This window comes from Vipera berus (assembly GCF_964194415.1).
Source record: "Vipera berus genome assembly, chromosome: 2".
NCBI lineage: Eukaryota > Metazoa > Chordata > Lepidosauria > Squamata > Viperidae > Vipera > Vipera berus.
The window spans coordinates 266212324-266237775 of NC_138203.1; the positions used below are offsets into that span (position 1 = coordinate 266212324).

Below are 25452 nucleotides of genomic sequence, written 5' to 3' on the forward strand. Positions count from 1 at the left end.
GGCAATTCCTTCGGTAGCTAAATCAGTATCGTGACTGATTCAACACTCTGTCTTTCAGAGGCCACCTCTGCCATTTGGTTGCAGCCGCAAGTCTGAAATGGTATAGGGCTTCCTGCTTGAGCAGGAGGTTGGACTAGATGACCTCCAGGGTCCTTTCCAACTTCTTATTAAGGGAACAAAAAAGCTTCGGCAATCTACTGGTGGCTGAACAATCAGCTTGGAGAGAATTATTTCCTTAGCTTCCTTGCCTTAATATAGCATTCTCACCATGCACTATAGTTTTCCTCCTATTCTGCATCCACTTGACCTGCCAGTAAAAAACAAGACTGTCGAGTTAACAGATCATTTCCACCATTTATACAAACAAAAGTTAAGCATGGTTGTAACCCCTTCAGAGGGAGAACCACTTCCTCTACGGTGCACAGAACAGCTACCTTTCCCACACTGGACCAGCCTTGCCCACCGCCGACGCAATCCTACGCGGCTCGTTGCCGAACGCTGTACTAAGCTTAAGAGCTTTTCTTCCCCCGGGTGTAACCGCGATCCAAACTTTCAGAAACCCAAGTTGCAGATTACAGAAAAGTACAAGGTCTTTGTTGCCCCTTAACAAAGGATTTGCCTTCTCCAAACCTTTCCTAATGTAACGTCACCTTAACAGCTTTAGAAGCCTAACATTAAACACTAGGCGTGGAGGCTCTTCTGCGATGCTTCGCTTCTTCTGGTTGGGGGGACGGTGTTGCTTAGTTAGAGGCAGGCCGGCCACTGATGCCTGCTCACTTCCCCACACAGAAGCCGAGTTGGAGAAACTCTCTCTACACAATTCACGGGCTAAGCGTAGCAAAGGAAGATGGGGATACGGTCATTTCCTTATTCCCAGTCCGTGGGTGGCCGGAGGACTAGGGGGGCCGCATTCTTGCGCCCAGCTCGGATCCCCGGGTAAAAAAAAGGCCAAAGTTTCTCGGTGAAAGTATCGGAAAAAGTATACATGTGGGAACGGTCCGTCACGTTGTAGAAGGAGAGCTTGCCTGCCTCGTAGTCCAGGAAGACGCCTACTCGCTTAGGCTTGATAGTGATGTGCAGCGGAGTGAACGGGGTGGTGGTCGCTGCGTATTTCTCTCCATTGAGTAGCCGTACCCGCCAGTAGCCAGTCTCTGGGACAGAGGTTGTTTCTCCCTTACGGCTTACCGAGTCCTTACAAACCCCCAGCGCCCAGTGAGTCTTTTCTCCCACCTCTACCTCCCAGTAGTGACGGCCTGAAACAAAACCTTCGGTGGCCAGCACACAAGGATAGATGGTAAAACGTTTTGGGCTATCGGGCAGATCTCGCAAGCGCTGCTCTACAAACTTGACGCTCTTGCGGTCCTCAGAGAGCAGCAAGTTGGGGTGAGCCGTTTCCGGGTCGAGGGTCAAATCTCCTGCAGGGAAAAAAAAAGGATGTATGTTTGTCTCTGCCATTTCTCTTACGATTAGACTTATTACAGCAGAGGTCCCCAACTTTGGCCACCTTATGGCTTGTGGACTTCAACTCCCAGAATTCCTCAGCCAGCCATGCTGGCTGAGGAATTCTGGGAGTTGAAGACCACAAGTCATAAAGTGGCCAAGGTTGAGGACTCCTGTGTTACAGTATGTCCTCTCTTCATCTGACTTGTTTTGATCCCTCATCCAATTTGGATTATAGCCATTAAAAGTCTTTGAAGATATTGTTATTTCTATCAGTTCCCCAGCCTTCCTCAATAGCAACATTCAACAGATTTTTTTACATAATGAAACAAAGCTGCAAATGGTTTAAAAAAAAAAAAAGCATCCGCCACCAACACATCTGCATTTCAATCTTTTAGTAGGCTTGGACCTCCGTGGAGTCGTCCTAGTTCTCCATAGTCCTCACCTGGAAGCCACTTACCGTATATACTTGAGTATAAGCCGAATTTTTCAGCCCAGTTTTTGGGCTGAAAAATTCCACTTCGGCTTATACTCCAGTCAACAAAAAAAACTTACCGAGGACTTGTGCGCGGCCGAGGCTTTGGTGCTTCCGGGATCGCGCGCACCTCTCCCAAGCCACCACCGTCCGGAGACCTGCCGAAGTTTGAGGAGGTTTGGGGAGGTGCGCGCGCAAACGTCGCCAGGTCTCCGTTCCTCCGCGCGGAAAGAAGCAGGCAGGCAGGGCGCAGAGGTCCGGAGACCTGCCGACGTTTGGGGAGGTTTGGGGAGGTGCGCGCGCACCTCCCCAAACCTCCCCAAACTTCGGCAGGTCTCCGGACGGCGGCGGCTTGGGAGAGGTGCGCGCAATCCTGGAAGCACCGAAGCAAGTCCTCGGTAAGCTCCGGGCGGTCACTTGCTTCGCGTCTCCTGAGGGAAGGGGGGGGCGACTGGAGCGGGCGTGTTTCCTCGCCTGCTGGGCGCCGTGATTTGCCCGGGGAACGCGCGGGCCCCGAATGGCAGCGTGGAGCGAGGAAGCGGACAGCCAGGGCTTCCCCGAGAGCCGCGGCCACACAGGGTATTCCTGTGTATTCAGGCTTGCAAAATGGCGGATCGAGCCTCTGCTGGCGGCAGAGGCTTGCAGAACGGCGGATCGGCTTATACTCGAGTCAACAACTTTTTCCAGTTTTTGGGGGTGAAATTGGGGGTCTCGGCTTATAGTCGAGTCGGCTTATACTCAAGTATATACGGTATTTTGCTTTACAGAAAAACTCTGTGAAATGGAGCGCTGTTACTGTACGATCGCCATGCTGCTTTCAACCCTTGGAAGCAGGAAAGATGCCTTGCAACCTTCAGAAGCAGAAAAGACTCAGAAAACGCACTTAAAGCATCTGTCTGGTGCAACAGGCACATCAGAGTGAGGACACAGAGGGTCTTCCTTTGGTGAGGCATGCCCCAGGCCAATAAACAAAAAAAAAAAAAGCTTTCAACTGAGTGTCTTACTTTAGGAATGTTGGAAGATAACTGCAGCACACAGACAGGGTGGGGTGCGAGCAAGCACAAAACTTTGACTCCAGTCCCAACCCCAAAAGATTCCTCACTTTTTGAATTTTGCTTAAAAAATGCACCAGGAGGCAGTGCATCTTTTAACATACCAACAGAATATATTCTGCCAAGCGAACCCCAGTTACCAACTAGCAGATTATTTTCTTCACCCCTTGAGACCCTGCTGCTAAGTGCCACGTTACCTAGGAGAAAATGAACTGTGGTCTGATCCAGCAAGGTCAAAACTGGTTATTTACCTGTACCTTCAGTTCTCTGAGTGGTCCTCTGTGAATTTAGAAATGTAATTATAGCGACCATGCAGGCATTATGTTTGGACTATTGCATATCTAGGATTTTAGGCAAAAACCTGTCCTTATGCCAACAGGCATCTTCAGATACAAAAGCCACCTGTCTCATCAATTTCAATATAACGTAATGATACCAATACGATTGGCCCCAGAATAGAACGGACTGTTAACACTAAGAGATAAACCACTCAAATAAATAATTATGGGTCAGAAATCAGCTCTTCACGTGTGATTCACAAACACAGTGATTTATAAAGCTTATACTCGGTGTGGAATTAAGTGCTCAGAAAGGCTGAGGAGAGGACTGTCTTGAAATCGGAGTCTTTTCTGGGGCTAATAGAGAATCCATAGTGCTCATAAACATTGAGAACTGAGATGAAACAGCTACGTGGCATTAAAGGCCAGAAGTGGAATATTTGAGAAAAAAGGGCAGAAGATGACACTATCCTGAGGAACTGTTTGCTCTCTCAAAACAAAGCTTCAGAATTTCAAGAATGCATTGGAAAACTTTTTTATGGAGGTAAGAAAAATCTGCCTGAAGGACCAGCCTGGAAGGAGGGGGGCGGGGGAGAGGGAGGGAGAGATTTATGAATAGTATTATCTGAGAAAATGGGGGAAATGGAGGAAAAAGAGAGACTTGCAATGCTGGAGACAGCAAAAAAATATATGATAAAGTATAAAATGGTAACATACTGCAAATTTCATGGATGTCTGCCATCCTAAAGTATATCCTTTACAGGCAGAGTGTCTGTATAACAGAAAAAAAACAGGGCTGCTTTCCTTCCTTCAATGGCACAGTAAGGCTATGAAAAATACAGATCATAATCCATTAAGTACAAGCTTCCCAATGCTTCCAGTGAACTGAAATTTCTTTCCTTCTTAATCCATTGGATCTGAAAGTTGTCTGTTCTGTGAACATGATTGCAGTGCCTCAACGATAGTTATGTTAGAAAAATAAAAGTCATCCTTGACTTTTCATATGCAATTTGGTTGTTTTTGTCCCATACTACTTGGAAATCCAGATCCTGTAGAGACAAATCAGGTTGGTTGTCACTCAGGGCTTAAAAACTTGAGATTCAACAGAAACTTCAGCTCTCTGAAGGTAGGGGGAAAAAAAGACTTGGTCTCCAAATTCTGCAGATCAACGTAAGAGATCAGCTAAAAGGAGCTGACAGCATTTTCCAATCTTTTGACAAATTCTCCAGATGTGCCAGTACATTCTCCTTTAAAGATGAAGAGCGTGCTTATTTGGAAAGCCTGGTGGCAGAAGAAGCGTCTGCAATAATCATGGTATCTTAATCATCCTACTGTTGCCATCATCCAGTTATTTTCCAATGAGTACATTTCGTGAATAATTATTATATGTGTGTGTTAAATGTGTGCAAAAAATCCTGAATTACATATTAAGATTACCTATTCCTATTCCTAAGAAGCGGCAAATGATAATGATCTAACAAATGCTAAAGTTTGTGATTTCGTAAAATGTGTTCGGAAGAGCAACAACTCTTTTTGAGAGTGATCAGCATCTATCACTCATGATCTATGTGTAAAATAATACACCCTGTATATCACTTCTACATCTCAATGTGAAAACCTAAATACAATAATAATGATGATGATGATGGAAGGGACCTTGGAGGTCATCTAGTCCAACCCCCTGCTCAGGCAGGAAACCATATACCGTTTCAGACAAATGGCTGTTCAGTCTCTTCTTAAAAACTTCCAGTGTTGGAGCATTCACAGCTTCTGGAGACAGGTTGTTCTACTGATTAATTGTTCTGACTATCAGGAAGTTTCTCCTTAGTTCTAGGTTGCTTCTCTCCTTGGTTAGTTTCCATCCGTTGCTTCTTATCCTGCCTTTAGGCGCTTTGAAGAATAGCTTGACTCCCTCTTCTTTGTGGCAGTCCCTGAGATATTGGAACACTGCTATCATGTCCCCCCTCGCCCTTAAACTAGACATACCCAATTCCAACAGCCGTTCCTTATGTTTTAGCCTCCAGTCCCCTAATCATCTTTGTTGCTCTTCTCTGTACTCTTTCTAGAGTCTCAACATCTTTTTTACATCGTGGTGACCAAAACTGGATGCAGTATTCCAAGTGTAGCCTTACCAAGGCATTGTAAAGTGGTATTAGTACTTCACGTGATCTTGATTCTATTCCTCTGTGAATGCAGCCTAGCACTGTGTTGGCTTTTTTGGCAGCTGCAGCACACTGCTGGCTCATATTGAAGTGATTGTCCACTAGGACTCCGAGATCCCTCTCACAGTTGCTACTATTGAGCAAGGTACCCCCTATACTATACCTGTACATTTGGTTTTTCTTGCCTAAATGTAGAACTTTACTTTTTTCACCACTGAATTTCATTTTGTTAGATAGCGCCCAGTGTTCAAGTCTGTCCAGATCTTCCTGTATCTTAAGCCTCCTCTCTGGGGGTCTTGGGAGAAATCATTTGAGATGAAGAAAAAAGTAATATTTATAGGATCATCGTGTTACCAAGAACAGAAAGGAGTGCTTTGAAATCTCCCAAGACAGATTCTTCTCAATTCAATTTGTATGAAGAGGGTCTAGTTCTAAGGACTTGATGCATCTCGTTGCGGTGTCCAACAATAATCAGCTAGCATTGATGGATTCCAGTTGCCCCGATGCCATTTGATTCATTGTGTCAATGTCTTAGTAAAACCTTTCACGGTGTTCATCACTAGATTTTTGGGAACAAAGTCCAAGTGTGAGTGCAAAAAATGAATCTTCAGTGACATGTTGCACTTCATGATCTTGTATGCTATAAGAGGTTTGCCAAGCAGATGAATGTAGTTTAGTGCTTTGTAGCTGCCAAGAAAATTCTTAACAACTTCCTTGAATGTTTTCGAGGTCGTTTTCCCTGGCCCCACTAACACAGCTTCAAAAAGCTTGTTACTGACGACATATTTGATATGTGGACCAACAAAAGTACCTCTCTTAATCTTGGCATCAGTTATTCTTGGGGACATGTTTCTCAAATAATGAAAACCATCACCTTCCTTGTTCGTTTTCATAACATTTTTCATCAGTCCGAGTTTTATGTGGAGTGGAGGCAAAAATAACCATCAGGTCAACTGACAGCTTCGTCTGCCACGTTTTTCTGTCCTGGAACCAAATTCTTTCAGCGTGGCCATTTCTTTTTAACATAATGAGACTCCTTTGCACAGCTGTCCCATTTGCGTATGTAACAACCGTTCTTGGTATAGCCGAGCTGCATTCCAAGCAGCAGAGCCACCACTTTTAGTCTCTACAGATATTTCAGTTGTATTCGTGTGTTTCTTTCACACGTGCAGCAGGTGCTGAAGGTTGTACAATGCCTTTGTGTAAAAACAGAAGAATTCTATACAACCAGTGCATTTTTTGTAAAAGAAAAAGGTGCCGGAACTCACACATGTCATACAACCCGCCTTGCCTACTCTACAAGGTTCCATCCAAAAAAGGTGCCGGAACTCCGTTCTGAGCGTTCTATGACAAAAAAAAGCCCTGTATACAACAGTGAGTGATACATTAAATTACAGGTTATGAATAGAAAGAACAGAACAGAACAGAATGACCTTGGAGGTCTTTTAGTCCAACCCACTGCTCAGGCAGGAATTTTTGTGATTAGCAACCAAAAATCTGTAAGACAACACTAAAATTTTTGTTATCTAGTGAAATCAATGGTTAAAATTTGGCAAGACAAATAAGCAGTGAAAAGTATAAGAAATCTGTTACGATGTAAGGCGTGTGTGGCAGCTGGATTCTGAGTGTTTTCTGAGGAAATGTACTTTATTTACAAAAAGTTTAAACTGGATAACATGGCTATTTCAATTCGCCTTCCAAATTTGGTACCTTCTAGATGTGTTGCGATAGGGATACATCTGCAAAATAACAAGATTGTGAAAGGCTGATCTACATTAGTTGTTGCATTGTAGGACGGATCATTAAGAGGTATTGGAAGATCCAGTTGACAACTTTTCCGATTAACGCGTTTTGCCCCAAAGCATAACCCAAAGGGATACAGCAAGGACACACTTACAGACCCGAGATATCACTTGGCTTGTCACCAATGCATCTTTCATGTTCTTATCTGCTTTTCAGATAAACGGAAATATAACTCTCCTCTGCTTAGGAAATGACAACATCTTGTCCAGCTTTCTTCCTTTGTCAAGCCTCACGTTACATTTGTCCACATTTAAGAACAGGCGAAATCTACCAAGCGCTTGTATAATCTCTTTTCTAACGCTATCTTACCTCTCCGTGCCAATCTAGGGATCTTTTCCGGGGATGTGTCTGTGCACACAGGGACAAAACCATGCGTACTCAAACCCAGTCTGCCAAATTCATCCTGAATACAGAGTGTCCCTGGCATCTGAATGAACCACCTCACCCTATGAGCAAGGCTTCTAATCCCAGAAGCCGTAATCAGCCTATTTCAACATCTAGCACATTTAAAATCAAAATCCCTATCAGAAAATACAAAGCTGACATTGCGCGGTGCAAAGCAACAGCACCTCTGGACTCCACAGGCTTCCTATAGAACAGGGCTTTTCAACCTTTTCACCCATTGTACCACTTTTAGGTTATGGCAACATCTGAGTACCACCAGTCGCCTAGCAAGGTGTCAAAAACCTGATGACCAAAAAAAAAGGAAAAAAGTGATGAAGTACAGGTAGTCATCAACTTACAGCTGGAGCCTGGCGCTTGGAGCCTGGCGCTGATTCTGGGGCTTCCGCTGAGCCCTGATAGCCCCGAAGAAGCGCTGATCCTGGCGCTTCCACTGAGCCCTGACAGCCCTGCAGCTCCAGCCATCTCTTGCTCAGGCTTGTGCGGTGCTGCCACCGGTTCAGCTCATTCCCCTCCCCCGCTACCACTTTTCTAGGGTGGTCGCGTACCACCTACCAGGTGCCAATGTACCACAGGTGGTACCCGTACCACTGGTTGAAAAGCCTTGCTATAGAAAACTGATGGTTTTGCCTGGAAATCTTCCACATTCTCCAGGAAAAAACAACAACACTGGGAACAGGAAGTGTACCCCACAGGAGCAACCGGAGGCAGCAGGCAGCTTTCTAGTAAATAAGCACTTTGTAATGGTTTTAAATGCCCACAACGATTATTTAGTGAACGGGCAAGTATAGATAGTCCTCGCTTAACAGCCATTCGTTCAGTGACCGTTCAAAAATTACGGGCCTCGCCCACCCGAGGCACTCTGCACTCCACTTAAGCACCATGCCTGGGAAAGTCAGGATGCAGTCATAAAGTGAGACTATGTTGTGACCTGCTTAATGACCTCAACTTATCACGGAAATTCCAGGCTCAACCACGGTTGACGTCAAGAACTACCCAGAGCCATTTTGCAAGACCTGCCAGATTCCAGACCTGATCACCAGTTCAAAAGGCGAGTCTTCCTTCCTTAAAGCTCTTTCCAGCCACATGGAAAAATGCTGGATGCAGCATCGTTAACTCACCTGTGAGCCTCTTAATAATTTTGCGCAGGACAAAGTACTGTCTTGGGAAATTGTAGAAATTTTTTTCCAGCTCAGTGGAGACCTGACTTGACTCGTGGGCTTGTGCCTCTTCACATCTGCATGGACAAGAACAGAACAACTGGGTCAAAGCCAGTCAATCTCAACTCGCAGAATGGCCCCCATTTTTTTATTTTTTTTAACAACAGCCTATCTCTGCCTAACTAAGACTGAACCGGGCCTCCTAGTCAAAACTGATAAACATACTACCCTACTGGAACAACTTTTGCTACCAGTAGAGGTAGTCCTCAATTTACAGCAGTTTGTTTAGCGACAGCACAAAGTTACAACAGCACTGAAAAAAAGTGATTTATGACCATTTTTCACACAACCACTGCAACATCCCCATGGCCAGGTGATCAAAATTTGAACGTTTGGCAACTGGCATGTATTTATGACAGCTGCGGTGCCCTGGGGGTCATGTGATCACCTTCTGTGACCCTCTGACAAGCAAAGTCAATGAGGAAGCCAGACTGACTTTAACAACTGTGTTACTGACTTAACAACTGAAGTGATGACTCACTTAACAAACGTGGCAAGAAGGGTCATAAAATGGGGAGCATCTCACTTAATAACTATCTTGCTCAACTGTGGTCGTTGAGGGCTATTTGTAATCAATTTGGATCAAGGAAGATCTGATAAGCTACACATCTTGAGCTGTTTCACATCTACACCTTTTACTCAATTGGATTTCAGAGTTATTATCCTAAGGTGGCCAAAGACACAGAAACGTAGAAAACTGACGGCAGAAAAAGACCTAGCGGTCAATCAAGTCTGCCCTTGGAGGTTTTTGTTTTCTTATTTATATTATTTTAAAATATTATTTATTTTTACTTTATTTTATTTATGAGCTGGATGTTATGGGCTTACTGGTAAGGTCGAAAAAGATGGTACAATGTCACCAACTATTATTTTATTAACTTATTGCAAATAACGTTCACATTAGGTAAAGGTAAAGGTTCCCCCGCACATGCGTGCTAGTCGTTTCCGACTCTAGGGGCCGGTGGTCATCTCCATTTCAAAGCCGAAGAGCCAGCGCTTGTCTGAGGACGTCTCCGTGGTCATGTGGCCGGCATGACTAGACGCCAGAGGCGCACGGAACGCTGTTACCTTCCCACCGTAGTGGTCCCTATTTTTCTACTTGCATTTTTATGTGCTTTCGAACTGCTAGGTTGGCAGAAGCTGGGACGAGTAACAGGTCCTCACTCTGCTACGCGGCACTCGAGATTCGACCCGCCAAACTGCCGACCTTCTGATCGACAAGCTCAGCATCCTAACCCACTGAGCCACTGCGTCCCTTTAACGTTCACATTAAGTCAAGTCAAATGGACTTTTTTCCTGGTATTTTTTTTTAAAAAGTTTTTTTGAAAAATGGCCCCAGAATGCAACTCAAAGCCCAAGTAATATAGTAAACTTCGCTAAAGACTGTGAATCTGGGTGTAAAGTATCCCATCTTAATTCCAGTTTCAGAAAATTAAATGAAAACATGGTGTCAGTATGGGAACACATACACATTCCTCCACATATTCAACATTTTTAAGTTGGTTGTATTACTACTTGGAGGATAACAGTTAATAACAATCTTGCCAGCCTCTATTAAGAAGCAGCAGCAGCTGAACTACTGTAATTCCTTGAAAAGGAATTTGTTCCTTACCTCTCAATGGTGCTCTTCACGTCCTGCATAAAGACAAGAAATAATATTAAGATTGCATCTGAAATTTTAAAAAATCCCATTTGCATAGGAAATTGTGCACCAGACGGATTGGCAGGTGGCGTGAGGATCTCATCAACTTATTCAATCCTCTCACAGTACGTTTGCAGAATTAAACCAACACGTTTAAACTAGAAGCTGCAAGAACTATACAAACTGCCTTCACAAAGCCACAGAAAATGGGCTCCAGACTCATTAACCATTAAATAAATATGGGTCGTACAGAAGAAACAAGATAGGTTTACACAACCTTGACAAGTAACCTAAACCTGGCGTTTGAAAAATCACTTCCAATGAAAGAAAATTGCAATTCTGAAGCTGCAGCAGTAGCACTCAGAACAATTAAATTACCCAGATAACATTGCAGCTTTTATTTCAAACATATTTTTTTTAGCTATCTAATGTGTCACTATACCAGGGGTGGGGAACCTCGGCCATTTTATGACTTGTGGACTTCAACTCCCAGAATTCCTGAGCCAGCCATGCTGAGGGGAAAGGGAGAGGTTTCCAAGCTGAGCTGTGCTGGCTCAGGAATTCTGGGAGTTGAAGTCCACAAGTCATAAAAGAGCCAAGGTTGCCTACCCCTGCCCTATCCCAACATTTAAGATGGACAGTCATACACATCTTTTAACAAACAGCAGCTTGTAGTTTTTGAGCCTCCCAAGGGAGGGAATAAACAATGATGTAAGTTTAGAATTACAGAGATGGAAGGGGTCCAGCATTCCAATTAAAGGCTTCCAAGAACGCTGGACTAAGACTAAGGAAACCCCGATTCTCCCCCCACCAAAAAATCCTGAATTTATTCTTTACACCATTCAACTTAACTATCTTTATAAATCCACTATGAAATGCTGGTAGTCCTCAACTTATTACTAAAATTGGGGTTGGAATTTCAGTTATAAATTGTTTCAGTCATAAGTTAACGAATCCACTTGACTGGATCCAATTTTTTTTAGCATTTTTATGGCAAATCACACAGTCATTAAGTGAATCTGTTCTCCCAAAGGGGATTTTTTTTGTCAAAAATCAGCAAAATAAAAAACTTCCACAAATCTCAGCCACATGACTGCAGGATATTGCAACTGTTTGTGATGGTCACTGGCTAAGCACCAAAAAATGTGGCAATGTGACTATGGAGGGAGCCTGGTGCAATATTTTACAACAGCTGGAAGGGTTTTATAAGCTGTAAAGTACCTTTTGCAAGGCCACTGTATCTTCAGACAGTCATTAAATGTCCAGTCATAACTCAAGACTAGCTAGAAGCAGCTAGGGCAGGCAGAAAATGACATGTGCTATCTGGAGTTCTTGCAAAGTTTGAGTATATATTCTCAGAAAGCATTTTCCTATGGAAATTTCTTAAAATCTCCCAGGTTTTCCCCTCCGATTCTAAACTCACTTTTTGTTATATGCCAAAACAATCTTGAATTGTACCAGAAACGCCCAGTTTCCTCCCAGAACGCACTCCCGTTCTCTGATTCACAGACAGAAGCAATTAAATTCTTGCGGGGAGCTCGTACCTTGAGCATGTCCATGCCCGACTGCAAACACTTCTCCTCGATTTCGGTGATAAGGCTGTTGAGGGCAATCCGCTGCTCTGACAACTCCGTCACATTTTCCTTCAACTTCTGCAAAATTTCCTTCTCCTCATTTTCTAGGCGTTGCATTAATATTTCCTGCTCCTCTGCTAGGAAGAGATGTAGCTCCTCGAACTCACTAATGACGAGCTGACGACGGTCCTCAACCTTCCGCTGCAGATACGTAGAAGAAAAGGTTAGATAACCAAAGAGAGAAGCAACCTAGAACTAAGGAGAAACTTCCTGACAGTTAGGACAATTAACCAGTGGAACAACCTGCCTCCAGAAGTGGTGAATGCTCCAACACTGGATGTTTTTAAGAAGAGACTGGAGAGCCAGTTGTCTGAAATGGTATAGGGCAGGGGTAGGAAACCTTAGCTCTTTTATGACTTGTGGACTTCAACTCCCAGAATTCCTGAGCCAGCCATGCTGGCTCAGGAATTCTGGGAGTTGAAGTCCAGGAGTCATAAAAGAACTAAGGTTGCCTACCCCTGGTATAGGGTTTCCTGCCTGAGCAAGGGGTTGGACTAGATGACCTCCAGGATCTCTTCCAACTTTATTATTATTATTAATATTGGAAAGATATTTCTATGTCCTGTTTCTTGAGTTTCTTGGACAGACCAGTCATTTTTGATAAGCTTTAGCATTATTGTATTACTTTTCTTAATGCCTCTAAATATCTGTGAAGAATTTATATTCTAAATCCTATTGGGGAAAAATTTCTTTATAGGTAGGCCTCAACCTACGACCATAGCTGGGAATAGAATTTCCATTAAGCAAGGCAGTTGTTAAGAGAGTTGCGCCCGGTTTTATGACCTTTGTTGCCATGGTTAGGCAAATCGCTGCGGTTGTTAAGTGAATCACATGGTTCTTGAAAGAGAAACCAACTTCCCCCATTGACTTTGCTTGTCCGAAGCTGGCTGGGAAGGTTGCAAATGGTGACCACGTGACTCCTAGAAATATAAATATATACTGGTTGCCAAGTGCCTGGATTTTGATCATGTAACCAGGAGGATGCTTCGATGGTTGTAATTACGAGGCGTTTTTCTCCCCCGGTGTCATTGCAACTTTGAGTGGTCGCTAAACGAATGGTTGCAAATCAAGGACTACATGTATTGTTACTATTTGGAAATATTATACCTTTTAAACCAGAGGTCCCCAACCTTGGCAACTTTAAGACTTGTGGACTTCAACTCCCAGCTTGGCTGGCTGAGAAATTCTGGGAGTTGAAGCCCACAAGTCTTAAAGTTGCCAAGGTTGGAGACCCTGTTTTAAACGTTTCTGAAACCAGGAGAGGCCTTTCTTATCTGACCTGGGTATCATTTAAGGATTTGGTAATGTCTCCTGGCGTGGTAAATAGGTGCCCTCAGCTGTAAGAAAAATGTGTAAATTAACTAAAGTGGGGACAGAGGCACAAAAGGCTGAAGTTTAACATCCATTTTAAAACAGTTCTTCTTTTGGCTATAGTGAAGAATTAAATTAAGAATATTCTGCCATTCGACAGTATACAGAAGACTCAACACCTGCCTTGAGTTCCCCGGCCTTCTTTTCTTCTCGGGATTTGCAGTGGGCAATCTCTTGCAATTTCTTTTCCAACGGCTCCAAACATTTCTGCATCTTTTCCTGAATTTTTTTTTTAAAAAAAGGACCATATCTGAGTTAAGAGCTTGCAAAGGTAGCTAAAATAATGAGGGTAAGAGCCGACGTGACAAGATTGCTTTGGGAAACGCAGTGAGGAGAAAATAAACCATCAGTTCTGTAGATGCTCCTCATCCTATGATGTTCAACTGCATACAGCTTACATACGTGAAGATTTCATGAAGTTAATGTAATTCGTAGTTCTTGTTAGGAGCAAAAGCTGTATTGATGAATGTATAAATGTCACAAATCAATTATAAGCAACAGAAGTGAAAAAGAAGAAAACCTTCCCAAAAGTTCAGGTGCCAAAGCTTTTATCCAACAAAATTATACCTGCCAATCTAGGCAGAGGGCAGACAACTGCAAAACCTAGGAATTCAAACGTTTCCTGATTCCATGATGGCATTATAGAATCAAACTAAAAAAGTTTCTCCCTCCATTAAGGATTTAAAAGTGGGGGCAACTCCATTTGTTTTTGTGCCTTCCATCCCAAGAGAAGTCAGCGTGTCTTTTCAGTCTGACTCCTACCACTAACGCCATCTCTTCTCCAAGAAGAGATGGAGAATAGGAAGGAAGGAAACGGTCATTTAGGGAAACAAAAAGCTAAATACGCACGGGGATTTTAACAAATAAATTGATTGATTGATCCAAGCCAGGTTGCCCAAAATCGTCTATCCTGACCCCAAGAGTCAATAAGGGTTATCCAAAATTGTTATTATCAGTAGTAATAGTAAAGTTGCATTTATTAAATTATTTCCATATAATACCATGTTTTCCCAAAAATAAGACCTATCCTGAAAATAAGACCGTTGGTTTTTTTATGTATGCACCTAATATAAGTCCTACCCCCCAAAATAAGACCTAGTGAAGACCCCACCCACTCCATCCTACCGTCTGGCTACACGAGGTGGGGTGAGGAGCACGTGTAAAAAATCAAGCAAGGGTGGGGTGGGTGGACGGAGCTGCCCCACGCACCCACTTACTTCAGGACCGCCGCAGCCAGGCCTCCCACACCCCAACACCTGCCTCGCCACGGCACCAAAAGCCCCGTCCTCCTGGGAGGGGCTGGTGGTGCTGCCACCACCGCAAAGCAAGACAGTGGAAAAAATAAGATATCCCCCAATAATAAGACCTAATGCCTCTTTTGGAGGCAAAAAAAAAAAGATCGGGTCTTATTTTGGGGGAAACATGGTAAAATGGGTTGATAAACAATCTGAAACTTCATGAAGAAGTTGAAAAGTTTGGGAATTCCTGACCTAACCTTTTTCCTTGTATCCTTAGTCGTATTATACAGCTCTAGGTAAACTATGTCTGGATATATAAAATATATTTTATAGTTGGTATTCCCTTTTCCTTTTCTCCCATCGCCTTCAACTCTTGAATGACTTCCTTAACTTTAAATGGCGCTATTTAATAAGTTGTACCTTCTTCTGAAATTAGATATCAGAATTAAGAGAATGACATGAAGTACAGGTGAAACTCGAAAAATTAGAATATTGTGCAAAACTTCATTTATTTCAGTAATGCAACTTAAAAGGAGAAACTAATATATGAGATAGACTCAGTACATGCAAAGGAAGATAGTTCAAGCCCTGATTTGTCATAATTGTGATGATTATGGCGTACAGCTCATGAAAACCCCAAATCCACAATCTCAGAAAATTAGAATATTGTGAAAAAGGTGCAATATTCTAGGCTCAAAGTGTCCCACTCTGAGCAGCTAATTAAGCCATAACACCTGCAAAGGGTTCCTGAGCCTTTAAATGGTCTCTCAGTCTGGTTCAGTAGGAATCACAATCATGGGGAAGACTGCTGACCTGACAGTTGTGCAGAAAACCATCATTGACACCCTCCATAAGGTGGGAAAGCCTCAAAAGGTAATTGCAAAAGAAGTTGGATGTTCCCAAAGTACTGTATCAAAGCACATTAATAGAAAGTTATGTGGAAGGGAAAAGTGTGGAAGAAAAAGGTGCACAAGCAGCAGGGATGACCGCAGTCTGGAGAGGATTGTCAGGAAAAGGCCATTCAAAAGTGTTGGGGACTTTCACAAGGAGTGGACTGAGGCTGGAGTCAGTGCATCAAGAGCCACCACACACAGACGGATCCTGGACATGGGCTTCAAATGTCGTATTCCTCTTGTCAAGCCGCTCCTGAACAACAAACGTCAGAAGCGTCTTACCTGGGCTAAAGAAAAACAGACCTGGTCTGTTGCTCAGTGGTCCAAAGTCCTCTTTTCTGATGAGAGCAACTTTTGCATCTCATTTGGAAACCAAGGACCCAGAGTCTGGAGGAAGAATGGAGAGGCACACACTGCAAGATGCTTGAAGTCCAGTGTGAAGTTTCCACAGTCTGTGTTGATTTGGGGAGCCATGTCATCTGCTGGTGTTGGTCCACTGTGCTTCATTAAGTCCAGGGTCAACGCAGCCATCTACCAGGAGATTTTGGAGCACTTCATGCTTCCTTCCGCAGACGAGCTTTATGGGGATGCTGACTTCATTCTCCAGCAGGACCTGGCACCTGACCACACTGCCAAAAGCACCAAAACCTGGTTCAATGACCGTGGGATTACTGTGCTTGATTGGCCAGCAAACTCGCCTGACCTGAACCCCATAGAGAATTTATGGGGCATTGCCAAGAGAAAGATGAGAGACATGAGACCGAATAATGCAGAAGAGCTGAAGGCCGCTATTGAAGCATCCTGGTCTTCCATAACACCTCAGCAGTGCCACAGGCTGATAGCTTCCATGCCACGCCGCATTGAGGCAGTAATTGCTGCAAAAGGGGCCCAAACCAAGTACTGAGTACATATGCATGCTTATACCTTTCAGAGAGGTCCAATATTGTTCTATGTACACTCCTCGTTTTATTGATTGCATGTAATATTCTAATTTTCTGAGATTGTGGAGTTTTCATGAGCTGTACGCCATAATCATCATAATTATGACAAATCAGGGCTTGAACTATCTTGCTTTGCATGTAATGAGTCTATCTCATATATTAGTTTCCCCTTTTAAGTTGCATTACTGAAATAAATGAACTTTTGCACGATATTCTAATTTTTCGAGTTTCACCTGTAGGAGAGTCATGAGAGCTTAGACCTTAACAACGTCCATGTAAGATGGACCAGAACCAGAACAATCTGACAGTAAGTGGGCATTGCGAGTTTGACACCCTTGGTTTATATTATAAAATACAATACAAAAACAAATAGAAGGAAAGACAGGGGAGGGAAAGAGGAAGGGGAGAATGCAAAAAAAACAAGGGAAAAAGAAAGAAAAGGCAAGTTGACTTCCGATTCCCTTTGGTGCAGTAAAATAAGATAATAGCATCAAACCTCAGCTTTTTACTTTTACATAGTAGTGTAAACTAGCCATTTCTATAACAACAAACCTATCTAATCGGTAAAACCCCAAAATCAAAGTTCCAATTTTTTCCCCCACCTTAAGCACAAAGTCCAGAAGCGGTTTCCAACCAGAAACAACAACAAAAAAAAACCACCTTATTTTTTTTCCCCTTTTATCACAGCAGTCAGTTTGGCCAGGGAAAGCTTTGTACCCATCGTGTGCCATTGCCATCGTCCTACCTTGTACTCCTGAGAGGCGTCATCCAAGGACACAACTGTGTGGGAACGGTGTTCGTGGGAGATCTCGCACGCTAAGCAAACGGCCTCCTGGTCTTCCTTACAGAAGAGGCGAAGCACTTCATTATGCTTCTCACATAAGTTCTCATCTCGAATCTTCCGCTTGTTGGTGACTTGGAGTTGCTTGGCAATCTCTACCATGTTGCCCAGCTGCCGGTTGGGCTTCAGAGAGCGGTGGCGGAATGTCTTACGGCACACGGGGCAAGGGAAGTCTCGGTTCAAATCCTCCCACCAGCGGGTGATGCACACCCGGCAGAAGTTGTGGCCACAGTCGATGATCACAGGGTCTTTCAGGTATTCCAGACAGACAGAACAGCTGGCTTCCACTTGGAGGTTCTCCAGAGGATTTGTGGTGGCCATGGCTTCTGTAACACAGAGGGGGAGGAGCCTTGCAGTCAGAATCAACCAGGTTCACAGTTTTAACACTACATTTTATAGACATCCCTCCCCTTCTCTAGAAAACCTGGCATCTGCTCTTACATCTATGACACTGAAAGATTCTGATGAGAAATGGAAATTACCGTATTTTCCGGCATATAAGACGACTTTTTAACCCATGAAAATCACCTCAAAAGTTGGGGGGTCGTCTTATACGCCGGAAAATCTGCGGCTGGCGGGAGCCGGCAGGGCAGTCCTGCGCACGCGCGCACTCCCCGGCTGCTCCTTAGCAGCTGGGGAGTGCGTGCGTGTGCAGGACTGCCCTGCCGGCTCCCGCCCGACGCTCTTCCCTCTTGAGGCAGCATCCGCGAGGACTCCTTAGGAGACGGGGAGCGATGCTGCCTCAAGAGGGAAGAGCGTCGGGTGGGAGCCGGCAGGGCAGTCCTGCACACGCGCGCATTCCCCAGCTGCTAAGGAGCAGCCGGGGAGTGCGCGCGTGCGCAGGACTGCCCTGCGGGCTCCCGCCAGACGTCAGCCTGCCCTGCTTCCTCCACAGTGAGAGGGGAGGGCGTGCCTTCCCGGGCTCGCTGATTTTCCAGCGTATAAGACGAAAAATCTTGAAAATCATCTCAAAGGTTGGGGGGTCGTCTTATACGCCCAGTCGTCTTATACGCCGGAAAATACGGTAGTCCTTCTCTGAACTTGGGAAGTTAGGTGCTCCCCAACTTACAACCACAACTGAGCCCCAAATTATCTGTTGCTAAGCGACTTTTGCCCCATTTTACGACCTTTCTTGCCACAGCTGCTAAAGGGAACCACTACAACGGTTAAGTTGGTAAGTTGATTGTTAAGTGAACCTGGCTCCCCTGTTTGACTTCGATTATCAGAAGGTCGCAAAGGTCACCCGGCCCCGGGACACTTGCTGCCAAGTGGCCAAATTTTGATCATGTGACTGTAGGGAATCCGGCCATGGTTGAAAAAGCGTGAAAAAGTCACTTTTTTTCCCCCAGTGCTGTTGTAACTGAACGGTCACTGAATGGCTCTTAAGTCAAGGGCTACCTGTCCAAAATGCTGAAATTCTAAGAGGCTTCACTTCAAAACAAACAAACAAACAAAAAGTCAACACCAGCAAAGAGGATAGCCGAGGAGGATATCCTGCTAAGAAGCACAGCAGGACTGTGAAGGATCTAGACCAGGGTTAGGCAACCTCGGCTCTTTTATGACTCATGGACTTCAACTCCCAGAATTCCTGAGCCAGCTACGCTGGCTCAGGAATTCTGGGAGTTGAAGTCCATGAGTCATAAAAGAGCCGAGGTTGCCTACCCCTGATCTAGACAGCCAAGAGCTAAGAAGCCAAGAAATGGATGGCGTGACGGCTAATAAACCTTCTAAAGGCATCGGGAGCAAGAGGATATTCAGAATTCTAAATGGGCCAATTCAGGGCACTCCCCAAAATGGGAAAAGTTCAAGTGACCAAAACTAATCCACATTTTCTATTTTATCTCCTCAATGACTTTTATACAGCTATTTGTCAAAGCAGTGCACGATCACATTACTACGGACCTGGAAGGGATTCGGATCCAGCTGCTAAAAAGATGAACATCATGTCAATCTGGACACCTTCCCTTGAACGGGATATGCAAATATCTACAGCATTTCTAAGAAAGAACATTCAAAGAAGAAGAAGGGAAAAAAATCCAGAGCCTTCTGTAGTAAATCTACGTAAGGGAGCAATTCGCCTACAACGTACAGAACCAACGTCTACTCCAGTTTTGCCCTGAGCAATCATAATTTCCACACCAGCTGTAAAAACATGACTGAGCCAAAAGAGTTTCTCTAGAACAGCTCCGGATTATACAGTTCCATCACTACAGAAATTATAGACAGAGCTGCGCTCGCATCCAAACTCTGTTAATCTGGCCTTAACAAAGAGGATGGAGGCAGAAGAATGTCTACCATGACCTACAGCACTGATGGCGAACCTTTTAGAGACCATGCCCAAACACCTCCCCTGTGCCCGCCCCACCCGCAGGGCCACCCACCGCCTCCACGGTCCGCAGTAGCAGATTGCCCAAGCGGCCCAGCAATGCCATGGTGGCCACGCCCTCCGCCCGTGCCTCGCAGCATCATCTGTGCCCGACGGGGCACGAGGGTGGACTCCTGTCCTCACTGCCATGTCCTTGGCTGCGCTGCTCTGTGCGGGCCACGCCCAGGAACAACTTTCCTCCGGGGGGGGCTGCTGGTCAGGTGAACGTGGGGGAAGTCGGGGATGGGGTGACGGTGCACGTCTCCACAGAGAAGCCTCTGAGTGCCGCCTCTGGCACGTATGCCATAGGTTCGCCACCACTGCCCTACAGCCAAACTTCTACAACAAGCTAATATTCACCCCTCCACAAGATTAGACTGTTGGATAGCTGTGACTAATGGCTTTACAATACTCTACCTACCCCTTGTTTGATTCATCTGTAGCTGATCGATTATCACAGGCATCTTCTTCTTTGGGCAGAAGTGAGGATAGTTGAGATTTATCCAATGAGTGAAAGCAGCTTCTTTCTTTCTTTCTTTCTTTCTTTCTTTCTTTCTTTCTTTCTTTCTTTCTTTCTTTCTTTCTTTCTTTCTTTCTTTCTTTCTTTCTTCTTTCTTCTACACCAATTTATCTTCTGAAATAAGGTATTTCCTGCATCATCTGGTTATCTTGTCATGCTAAAAGGAAAACAAAATTAAAATACAGTACCTCATATTCATAAAGCAGCTTCTATAGTTCAAAGCACAATATGTTTTGTACCAACCTTCCGTTATATATTCAAGCTGGACAGTATTTAATATATATTTGTTATGTATATGTAGGGGTGTGGGTCTATACATATGTTGTATATAGTATGTTTAGGTGTGTGTCATGTATGTGTTTCACTTGGAGAGCGGGCAAGTAACTTTTATTTTTGATGTGTGCCACTGTGCCCACAGTAAAAAAAAAATGACAATAAAGGTTATCTTATCTTATCTTACATTTCAAGAACACCATTACAGATAGTGCTCATTTTACAACAATTGAGCCCCAAAATTATCATTGCTAAGTGAGGCAATTGTTATGAGAGTTTTGCCCCATTTTATGATTTTTTTTGCCACAGTTTTTAAATGAAGCACTGCAGTTGTTAAGTGAATCAGGTTGCTGTTAAGTGAATTTGACTTCCCTCATTGACTCTGCTTGTCAGCAGCTGTTTTCTTGAGCAGCCAAGAAAACAAACCGATGGATCATTGAACGAACCAACCCAGAGTTCTCACTCAGAGGCACAAATATAATAAAAATATAATAAAAAAAACCTAAATGACCAGGCTCAAATTATCCCTTTTCCAACACAATACATGAAAACCCAGCAATTTGGAAAAAAGCTCGAAAGCTGGGAAAAACAGAAGGAAAGAGAAGAGGACAAGCAGCAACAAGTTGAATGGATTGAGTTTTAGGAGCAATCAGCACACCATTGGGAGACCTGAAAGAACAGGATAAGGATAGATCAGAGTGGGGGAAAAAATCTATCTTTGTCAAGGGTCTTCAAACTTGACCCTTTTATGACTTGTGGACTTCAACTCCCAGAATTCCTCAGCCAGCGTGCCTGGCTCAGGAATTCTGGGAGTTGAAGTCCACAAGTCATAAAAGGGCCACGTTTGAAGACCCTGATAGATGTGGTCGCTACTTGATGGCATCTAAACAATTGACGATATGCCAAACATATTCCATTTGCTCTCCAAATTTGACTTCCCAAAAAGTTTGCCTGTTTTAAAATTTTCTTTGCTCCCTTTCCTTCAGAATGTTGTGCTTGGGTGAAGACAACAAAGCTTGTCACCTTCGGTCTATTGAGATACAAATTTATAGCAATCCACTGAAAAACATACAGCAGGCTGATTCTTCATACAGCTGTTACTCCTCCCCGAGACCCTCTTTACTAGAACGAGAAGAAATTATGCTCTTCCTCAACAGTGGAGATTATAGGTAGTCCTCGACTTACAACAGTTCATTTAGTGACCAAAGTTACAATGCCACTGAAAAAAGTGACTTACAACCACTGCAGGATCTCCATGGTCACGTGATCAAAATTTAGAGGCTTGGCAACTGAACTGGCTCATGTTTATGACGGTTGCAGTGTCCCAGGGTTGTGTGATCACCTTCTGCAACCTTCTGACGAGCAAAGTCAAATGGGAAGCCAGATTCACTTAACAACCCTGTTGCTAACTTAATAACTGCAATGAGTCACTTAACAGCTGTGGCAAGAAGTGTTGTAAAATGGGGCAACGTTCAACTTAACAACGGTTTCGCTTAGCGACAGAAATTTTGGGCTCAATTGTGGTTGTAAGTCAAGGACTACTTTCACTTCAGCGGCGTTGCCATGGTAGCACCTAGAAAGGGACCTCGGGGAGTGGGTGCCTGTCTGTGGTGAAGGCATGGGGAAGCAGGCTCGATCCAGCATGTTTAATGGTCTAGCACAGGGGTGTCAAATTTGCCACGTCACGTGACATGTCACGACATATCATGACTTTTTCCCCATTGCTGGAGCAGGGGTGGACGCAGTTTCGGCATAACACATCCAGCCCGTGAGCCGGCAGTTTGACACCCTCCTGCTCTAGCAAGCTTGAGAAAGAAGCTTCATCCTTTTTGAGACCCAGGACAACCACGTCAGCAGATGAGAGAGACCCAACAACGCCAGAAATAAAAACAGGAGTCAACTAGCAATAGCACTTAGGCTTATATACCACTTCATAGTGCTTTACAGCCCACTCTAAGCGGTTTACAGAGTCAGCATATTGCCTCCCCCAACAATCTGGGTCCCATTTTACCGGCCTCAGAAGGACGGAAGGCTGAGTCAACCTTGAGCCGGTGAGACTTGAACTGTCAAACTGCTGGCAGCCAGGAGTCAGCAGAAGTAGCCTGCAGTTCCACATTCTAACCACTGTGCCAGAATGTAAGGCATCCATGAACACCAAGTCAGAAGACATGATGAAAATTCTTTAATTTCACAACATATAAACAGATTTAACCATAGTTTAATTGGGAAAATGTGACCATCCTAGACCAAGCCAAGTCCAAAAATGCTAGAATTTCTAGAAACTTGGCAGCCTGCCAAATCAGCCATCAATACACACATAAACAACATCTACATGCTGTGCAAAAGAGACAATCAAGCAAAAAAAGCAACAAAAAAACCAAAACACCTCCCCACCAGCAATCAGCAGTCAGATTAATATAGATTAACTCCAAGATTAACATCAGACCAACAATCAAGTAAACAATACCCCAATCAAGAAACTGCCAAGGAAGCCAACAGCCCAACCACAGAATCGCTAAGGCCAATGCCACCAACACTGACAGACCAAGCCTATTAGAATATAAACTGAGACCAAACCCGACTCCTTATTAATTTTATTTTTTTTAATTTTTTAATTTTAATTCCATTTATATACCGCCCTTCTCCGAAGACTCAGGGCGGCTTACAAGCTTAGCAGTAGCCTTCATTCTATGTATATGCCTGCTTATTAGGGCTTTCACACACACACCCCAAGCAGCATTATTACAAAGTCAGCTTAATTGCCCCCAACAATCTGGGTCCTCATTTTACCTACCTCGGAAGGCTGAGTCAACCTTGAGCCTGGTGGGACTCGAACCTGCACTAATTGTAACTAGGTAACTGATGATGTTACCTAGTTTGGGTAATGAAAAGTCTATAGGAAAACAATCAAGCTGGGAGAACACCAAAGGACTCCTAGAGAATTATCTGGTGTAGATTGGAGAATGGATCTTTCCAGGAAGAGCTGAAGAAACAGACTCTTTCCAGCTTCTACCAGTCCCTTCCAGCTGGGATTCTCTCCAGCTTTTCCACACTAGAAAGCCTCCCAGACTGGACTAGGGCACTTCTTAACCTTACCCTAAACTGGAAAATGGCTTCTTAAAATTACGCACTCTCCTATGCTAAGTCCAGCGTTCTCCAATGGCTGCTCTGCAAAGGGTTTGGCAATTAAGTCCCCATCCCTAGTTGGGATGTTCAAAAAAAAGGCTTTGGGTAAGAATGCAACTAGCGTTCATGTCAAACACGCATCTCGTCAGGCAAGCCACCAGAAGATCAAACCGACAGCAAACCGCGCTCCTTGCTAGCTCCGAAGATGCTACCTACTTGGGTAACGAAACGTCTGCATCCCAATTCTGATGAACCTACGGATGTCAATTCTGGTTGAAGCTCTTTGTGCCGAACCTCAGATCAATCTGATAAAGGTTGATGATAACAAGAAGCTTGGTGAGCGGGTAGGTTCTCTGCAAGATCGACAGAGAAGGAAAACCTCGTAAAGCTGTGGGCTGAAGTTGTGTGGTTGTTATAAAGCAGGGGTCTTCAAACTTGGCCCTTTTATGACTTGTGGACTTCGACTCCCAGAATTCCTCAGCCAGGCATGCCTGGCTGAGGAATTCTGGGAGTTGAAGTCCACAAGTCATAAAAGGGCCAAGTTTGAAGACCCCTGTAATATAAAGACGATGGCAAAGAATCTCAGGCCAAAGATGTCATCGAAGAATACTTCAAATGCAAGAAACGAACAAATAAAATACATTTGAGTTGGGGGAAAAAAGAAAAGAAAAGAAAAGCAAGCAAGCTCGGGAGAGCGCCAAGGAGCCCTCGTGTCAAATCCAGAGCTACATACAACAGATTCTCCCTTGATTAGTAAATCCTACCTTCCGTGCCAATGACGCGCGGGCGAGTCAGAGGGGAACCGGCACCCGCCGCCGCGCTGCCCTCGGAGGGTCCCACGAGGCGGGCAAGAGGCGGGACTGCCATGGGGGCTGCAGCAGCCTGGACGGCGGGACTCTGGACGCCTCTGGCCAGGCAGCTGCGATCAGGCCCGGCCAGCAGCCCAGGGCTGCCCCTCGACGGGCGGCTTTCTCACCTGCCTCCCTCCCCACCAAAGCCTCGGTCCCCGCGGGCGGCAATCAGGCTCCCTGCACGGCCTACCCCTCGCCCAGCCGCCGCCTTCATCTTCCTCCCGACGCAGAACTCTCTCCGCTCTGGCGTCACCGGAAGCGGCCCTTCTAGCCCCGCGGAGACCCTCGGATCCCGCGAGGCCGGTTTTGCTTTCCGACTCGATGGTGAGGAGGACTCTCGGGCATTTTTTTTATTTTTATTTTTTTTTTGACGTCGAGGATCAACCGTCGTGCGAGGCCTTTCTCCTTGGGTGCTTCAGTTCAAGGGTTCTTCCGGCTGGCCGTAGACTCGGAACGGGTAGAGTTATAAAAAGAACGCGAACTTCTGGGATCGCTCGGATGATTCTTCCCGCCTCCCCGCTTCCCTTCTGGGGGTAGGGCGGAGTGAGTGAGAGAACCTGCAACGAAGACTTCAACTCCCAGAATTCCTCAGCCAGCTAGGCGGAAGAAGTCGCGCGTTCCGAATTGCGGACAGTGTTTTTCAACTTTCCCGAACTTGAAAGTCTGCACCTCTTAAAAGTTCCCAAGGATGAAAAACGTTGATTTAGTTTAGAAAGTGCTGGGTCGTGACGTTCAGATTATTTCGCGGACTTTAGCATGGGTTAGGGTAGGGGTTTTAATATGTTTTAATTCTGTTTTAAACTGGGCTGAATATTTAATCGTTTTTTAACTTTTGTATTCCGCTTTTTTATATATTTATTGCCCTGTACACCACCCTGAGTCCTTCGGGAGAAGGGCGGTATAAAAATAATAATGATAATAATAA

General features: G+C 44.6%; 1 protein-coding gene across 7 annotated transcripts; it reads right to left on the reverse strand.

Annotated features, from left to right (window-relative positions):
* On the reverse strand, positions 1-25097 carry LOC308663582 (E3 ubiquitin-protein ligase TRIM39-like). Of its 7 annotated transcripts, none has more exons than XR_014025445.1 (10): positions 24441-25083; positions 23893-24029; positions 20179-20434; positions 17297-17718; positions 13603-13698; positions 12019-12249; positions 10445-10467; positions 8734-8849; positions 435-1415; positions 1-307 (listed from the first exon to the last, which is right to left on the reverse strand). XR_014025445.1 is itself a non-coding variant. In XM_081320129.1 (10 exons), the coding sequence occupies exons 4-10, from the start codon at positions 19335-19337 to the stop codon at positions 868-870; spliced, it is 1479 nt and encodes a 492-aa protein (XP_081176255.1). In that variant the 5' UTR covers positions 19338-19389; positions 20179-20434; positions 23893-24029; positions 24441-25097; the 3' UTR covers positions 343-867. The 7 variants fall into 7 exon arrangements, 6 of the variants coding, with proteins under 6 accessions (XP_081176255.1, XP_081176256.1, XP_081176254.1 ...); XM_081320129.1 differs by lacking the exon at positions 1-307 and adding an exon at positions 19295-19389 and having other exon boundaries at positions 343-1415; positions 24441-25097; XM_081320130.1 differs by lacking the exon at positions 1-307 and having other exon boundaries at positions 343-1415; positions 20179-20425; positions 24441-25084.
* Between the last annotated feature and the right edge of the window lie 355 nt (positions 25098-25452).